Source organism: Leiobunum rupestre, chromosome 1, assembly GCF_980474605.1.
Source record: "Leiobunum rupestre chromosome 1, qqLeiRupe1.1.hap1, whole genome shotgun sequence".
In the NCBI taxonomy this organism is placed as follows: Eukaryota; Metazoa; Arthropoda; class Arachnida; order Opiliones; family Sclerosomatidae; genus Leiobunum; species Leiobunum rupestre.
Genome location: NC_143384.1, coordinates 41446032 through 41452185, shown reverse-complemented (window position 1 = coordinate 41452185; position 6154 = coordinate 41446032). Strand labels below are relative to the sequence as shown.

The 6154-nt window shown below is 36.3% G+C and overlaps 1 protein-coding gene across 1 annotated transcript; it reads right to left on the bottom strand.

The window, feature by feature from the left end:
• Window positions 1–891: 891 nt before the first annotated feature.
• LOC149962942 (uncharacterized) lies at window positions 892–2725 on the bottom strand. Its single transcript, XM_090170404.1, has 7 exons — window positions 2506–2725; window positions 2256–2438; window positions 2090–2185; window positions 1748–2026; window positions 1436–1680; window positions 1216–1372; window positions 892–1155 (listed from the first exon to the last, which is right to left on the bottom strand). Exons 1-7 carry the CDS (start codon window positions 2714–2716, stop codon window positions 974–976), a joined length of 1353 nt encoding a protein of 450 aa, XP_090026530.1. The 5' UTR covers window positions 2717–2725; the 3' UTR covers window positions 892–973.
• Between the last annotated feature and the right edge of the window lie 3429 nt (window positions 2726–6154).

Here is a 6154-nt window from a genome sequence, read left to right as displayed (position 1 = left end):
GGCTATGCTATAAATACTTTTCTTGATCTATATTACTATTTCAATGAAATGTCGGTGCTTGTTTTCTTAGTTTAAATTTTTTATGAATCTCAACAGTCTTCAGGGATTTAAATATTTGTATTTCAAAAGGCTTACGTTTGTCTTCAGTGGCACATGTTATGTTTGACATTTTAGGCTTAGCTTGTTTCTTGATATTTTCTTTCTTATATACTTTTATATTCTCTGGCATCCCATCTCCGTCGCCAAATGTTGTGTTTTCAACTTGATATATTAAGATTATGCCAGGATGAAAATAGATTTTAATGTTATCAACGTATATACAAATTAATTACCCTAAAATATAAACTGGAGATACCGACATTCTGCCACTTGCTAGTCTGTCCTGAGAGGGGGCGAGCGTGCCTTTTCATTATCATATCTTGTGTCTGTAGAGACCCTATCGCCCTCTATTGACATAAATTTAAATACGATACCCAGGTAGCAAAAACACGTGTTTACAACGAGTTTAAAAGACGAACAATTAACGTAGACAGTTAACGTGTTTGGCACGTAAACTTTGGCCGCGTGCATTACGTTTCCACACACATCCTGACCACGTTTCTTTCACGTGTTTGAAAACAAAGAAAACACGTGTTCAACTACAAAATAGTAACGTCTCTAACCACGTTTCTTTTACCTAGGTATAAACAATAAATGCCCGTTAATTCCACCCCTATTACACGTGATACAAAACCAAATATACACGTGATACACCACCAAATATACACGTGTATAAATACCAATATAGCACGTATCCGAACATCATTCCTACACTTACCAAACCCCCAAAAATTACGTGTATTCGAAACTACTTTGATAAAATAGGAGCAATTAAACAACTAAATCTCAATTCGTTTGGAAAATTTTATTCGGTTTTAACAAATTTGTATTGAAAATAAACATACAAATTATATTTATGTGATTAGTTGCTCATTTAAATGTTGCTAGTTGAATTATCTTTGTTATGGTCAACCGTACTGCTTTCTTTATTGGTTTTTCCTTTGGCCTTTCCTTTTTTGGTTATTCGTGTATAAGCATGTTTTAACCATTCTTTTATTATTTCTTCAATTTCCGATTCCTGTGCTTTCCTGAAGCAGTTGTTTACTCTTACAGCACCTTAAATATGTTATGTTTTAATGAATGGTTTTTAAAATTCAAATGAGTGTAAGCACTTGCTTATAATCATATCTTTCGTCATTAAGGACTTAAACGACATCTTTCCGTGTCCTGCCCAATTGTAATTTTGGGCTAATTTGTCACTCAATATGGTTGATAAAATTCTCCTTGTGCCATCTCCTAAGTTTTTTCCGCCTAACCCTCCTAGAAATGAAATCTACAAAAACAATAATTTTATATACATTTGCTTTACTTGAAAAGTTCAATTAAAGGTACTAACCAATATAATTTGGTTTTTCTTATCCATAAGAAACTCTTCCAAGTTATCCATGGAAGACTGACAATCTACAGGTAAATTAAGATTATCAACGTCCAGCTTAGAATGTTTTGGATCATTTTCAACTACAAGCTTATTGAGCATTCTTGCATTTGCCATAGTTTGAGTTTTAATTTCTTGAACTTCTCGCATAAGTTTTTCTTGGAAGGATTGTATGCTTCGAACGATATCAAGAAGACTTGGTTCACCTGAAATATTTTTTTTCATTTTAATTTGGTTATATAATGCGATAAACATGATAGAGCTTTTACTTACAGTTGATTGTAGATTTATATCCACTAAAACTGGCCGTCGTCACGTTACGGGACTCTTTTGGAGATGGGAAAATTGTTGATTGTTGAGTGCAATTCATTTCAACTGAACTATTAGCGGGGCAAACATCGTCTCCATTTAGATGATTCTTTGAAACAGCTATCTTTGATGGCGTGCCTTTTGACTGTTTGCCAATGACCTTATGACCATTGAGATTACTACTATTTTCAGCCTGAAGATTTAAATCTGTAACTGATTGATTTATAGTCGATTCAAACTCCACTGAAATAAGAAATAGCAAAATTAAATTTCAATTGATATATTTAAAAAAAATTGTGTACACACTTGAGGCAGAAAGAGGTAATGTTGAGTTGTTATTGCTAGATGGAAAACTTCCGATGCTTGGCAGATGTAAATCTTTCAATTGCTGTCGTTGATTTGCTAATGTATTGTAAAAGCAAATAAAAATACAATTAACTATATACTATAAATAAATTAAAAAAAATTGTACCTTCATCATCACTGCTAACATTGAAAAAATTGCTTTTTTCTTTAGAAATTGAGTGAATAGCTCCACTCTTCCTTTTCCTTTTATTTGAGATACCAATATTCGTTTCAGAATCTCCACAGTCCGTAGCTACATCAGAAATTGTCTCGCTTTGTTGGGCTTTTTTCTCGGCAGTTTTATAATCATCTAGTATAAAACATTAAAAAATTATTTTATTTTAATTCCAATTCGAAAACATATTGATATATCATACCGGTTGAATAAAAAACTCTGCTAACGCCAAACTTGTTCCACTTATCAGTCGGGCTTTCAGAATTGAGAATAGCTTTCACTTGTCTATCTGCAGAGCGATATGGAGGCCAGAAACACTTTTTTCGACTTGCATCAAGCCATTTTTTGTTGATAATACCGCATTCGATATCACCACTGGACGTTTTTTCAACAAACTCCACAACCATAAACATTTTCTAAATAACCAGTCCTGATATGTATAATAAATAAACTATAGTTTATTTATTATACATATCAGGTGTGAATTTAAACGTGCCCTGAAGGTGTTTTTTAAATGTTCAATTACACGAAAATCAGTTCGTGTAATTTCACACGTGATTTCCGCGTGTTTTAAAGGTTTTTAACTCACGATGGGTTTTTGGTGTGAATTTACACGTGCCCTGTAGGTGTTTTTTAAATATTCAGTTACACGAAAATCAGTTCGTGTAATTTCACACGTGATCGCCCCGTGTTTTAAAGGTTTTTAACTCACGATGGTTTTTTGGTGTGAATTTACACGTGCCCTGTAGGTGTTTTTTAAATATTCAGTTACACGAAAATCAGTTCGTGTAATTTCACACGTGATCGCCCCGTGTTTTAAAGGTTTTTAACTCACGATGGTTTTTTGGTGTTAATTTACACGTGGCCTGAAGGTGTTTTTTAAATGTTCAGTTACACGAAAATCAGTTCGTGTAATTTCACACGTGATCACCCCGTGTTTTAAAGGTTTTTAACTCACGATGGTTTTTTGGTGTGAATTTACACGTGCCCTGAAGGTGTTTTTTAAATGTTCAATTACACGAAAATCAGTTCGTGTAATTTCACACGTGATTTCCGCGTGTTTTAAAGGTTTTTAACTCACGATCGTTTTTTGGTGTATGACACTGATCGACCTAGTCTTCGGCGTATGACCAGAAGTAATAAGTGTGACACTCAACGTAACAAATAAGTGTGATCAGTAGTAACAAATAAGTATGATCAGAAGTAACAAATAAGTATGCGACTGATCGAACTAGTTTTTGTCGTATAACCAAAAGAAATAAGTGTGACACTCAACGGCTGACTAGTAGTAACAAATAAGTGTGATCAGAAGTAAAATATAAGAGTGATACTGATCGAAGGAATCTTCGATGCTTTCAAAGTATGATTAGAAGTAACAAACAAGTGTAAATATGTATATATGTGTGACCGTGGATATATTTTGGTTGTGAATAGCTCAAACAAACTTAACACATTAGAAGGATTGTGGGTATTCTGACCGTCGTACGTCTTGTTCTTGTCTACTGTTGGAATCTCTGGCCTAAATTTTTTGACCTTTGATATAAATATCTTAACGTTGGAATTCAACGGAAGCCCGAGCGTAAAAGATATCTGCTGAATAGCGACCGCCATGCAATCATTGGTGAAGAATTTCACTATAAGTTGCAATGGACTGCTCACTTATAGGGCCCTCTGATTGTTTATTAGTTATACTGATATCGGCAGATTTCCAAGGATAGCCAGAGTCCCCACACAGCACTGATGAGCCCCAAAAGGACGGAACCGGTCTACTTTTGGAAACTCTGACCTATAAATTTTGACTTTTGTTCATATTGCTTTTTTATTGAAAAATTCATTTCATTAAAAAATATTTGAAAATATTGTTTTATTCGAAAGTTTATAAATAATATTGGACATAAAACTTATTAATCGTATTTAATATTTAATTTTAGGCGGGTATGTTAAAAAAATTTAAAATGAAAAAGTTGTGGGTGTTTTTAATTAACAATAATGCAATATTTTCATTTATGAATGTAGGAGAATTACTAGGGTTAAAGAATGGAAGTTCGATGTTCGTTTATTGTTACTACGGTGTTTGAACACGTACAATTAAAGGTATTATACAGGAACAAATTATGTGTTCGAATCTTAAATAACATGTGTTAAAACACGTGGACGATCAGTATATGATCACGTGAAAGATTCGTGTTTAAACACGTGCATGGTACGTATTTACACACGTAGCGATTGATGAATATACACACGTGGACGGTCGGTGTATGCACACATGCGAAAAACGTTATCAAATCGTGCTGAAACACGTGTTTGAGGGTGACAGGCTCGCCGTTTTTCCCACGTGAACTCCACACGTGTACCGCACTATCATATTACTCGTGTTTAACACGTGTTTTTGCTACCTGGGATCTCAATGCACCGCACGTCGAAGAATAGCACAGGTGGCAATAATAATGTCCATATGACCTCCATGTACTGCTTTGAGAACTCCCACTAGATTGTTCGGAAGATTGCGCTTCTGGAGCGCTGAAACCAGCGCTGGGCGACGGCCAGTGTGATAGGGGCAGGTGAATAAGATGTGTTGAGCATCGTCGATAGCTCCACAGTGAGTGCAAGCGGCCGTCACACTGAGGTTGAACCGGTGTAGGGTCGCGTTTGTGGGAAGACGACCACAACCTAGTCGCGAGAGAAGGGTATCGTCTTTGCGCGAGAGTTTCAAGTTAAGTATAGTACTAGAGCCAGGAAAGGGTTTTGCCTCACGAAGAGGCCGCACTACCCTACTGGTCTGCCAGTCGGTACTCCACTCAGCTGAGAGAGCCCGACGACACGCACTCTTTATTTCTACAAGAGTAGACGGGAGGAGGAAGTCCACTCTAGAAGGGCGCTGGAGCCCAGTGACCGAGGCGAGACGATCAGCCATCTCGTTTCCGGGAACTCCCACGTGTGCTGGACACCATATTAGAGAAACCGGATACGGGTAATTATCGAAAAGCTCCTGGATACAGATGGCCACCGGATCCATAGACCGACTTAGCAGTTGGGTGAGTGCGCTTTTAGAGTCGGAACAGACAACTACCGGCGAACGCGGATGTGTGGACGCGTAGGAGAGAACCATCTGGATGGCAAAAAACTCGACCCGATTGATAGGATGACCTGAGTCCACTAAATTAAGCGCACCAATGTTGAGGGAGGAAATTGCGAAGGCAGCACCCGTTGTAAAAAAGTTACGCGACCAATTTGTTTTCCCCATTTTTTTTATTTTGAATATCGATTAATGTACGGTTTAAAAATTAAATAAATATGAACTATTTTGTAATGTAAAAAAAAGGTTATTCAATATTTAGCTCTAATGTACAAAAAGGTTATTCAATATTTAGCTCTAATGTACAAAAAGGTTAAAAACATAATAGACCAGATAAATGTGAACTTTAAATTTGCTCCCCATTACGTCTGATAAGAAAATTTAATTTGGAATCACTTGTTTTCGGTCGCTTCATGGAACGGGTCACCACTCTCACTACTAATGATTTATATGTATTTTTATTCACGCGCGCTTGTAATAATGTTTTTAAATTTATGTCATTAAACTTGTAAATATTCAATCAAACATTCGCCTAGTTCTTTAAACCACTTGTGTAATAATTTAGGTAGTTTTTCAGTCGGCTGCCTAGAATTCTTAGCTCTCCCACTGCGCAATTACTAGCGCACGAAACAATTACCACATAAATTTGGTGCCGAAACCCGGGATTATCGGACTCACGGTTCCTTTAATCAACGAACTTGCACGAGATATTGAACTTTGCGAATTGAAGATTGAAGATCGGGTAAGACCAGAACAAAAGCGAATTCATACCACG

Bases quoted from the DNA above. Each gene is read 5' to 3' on its own strand.
- LOC149962942 (XM_090170404.1), bottom strand. From the start codon at position 2,716: ATGTTTATGGTTGTGGAGTTTGTTGAAAAAACGTCCAGTGGTGATATC. The intron at 1,681-1,747 runs GTAAGTAAAAGC...AAAATATTTCAG, and splicing joins ATATAAATCTACAATCAACT to GTGAACCAAGTCTTCTTGAT. The intron at 1,156-1,215 runs GCAAGTGCTTAC...AACATATTTAAG, and splicing joins GACGAAAGATATGATTATAA to GTGCTGTAAGAGTAAACAAC.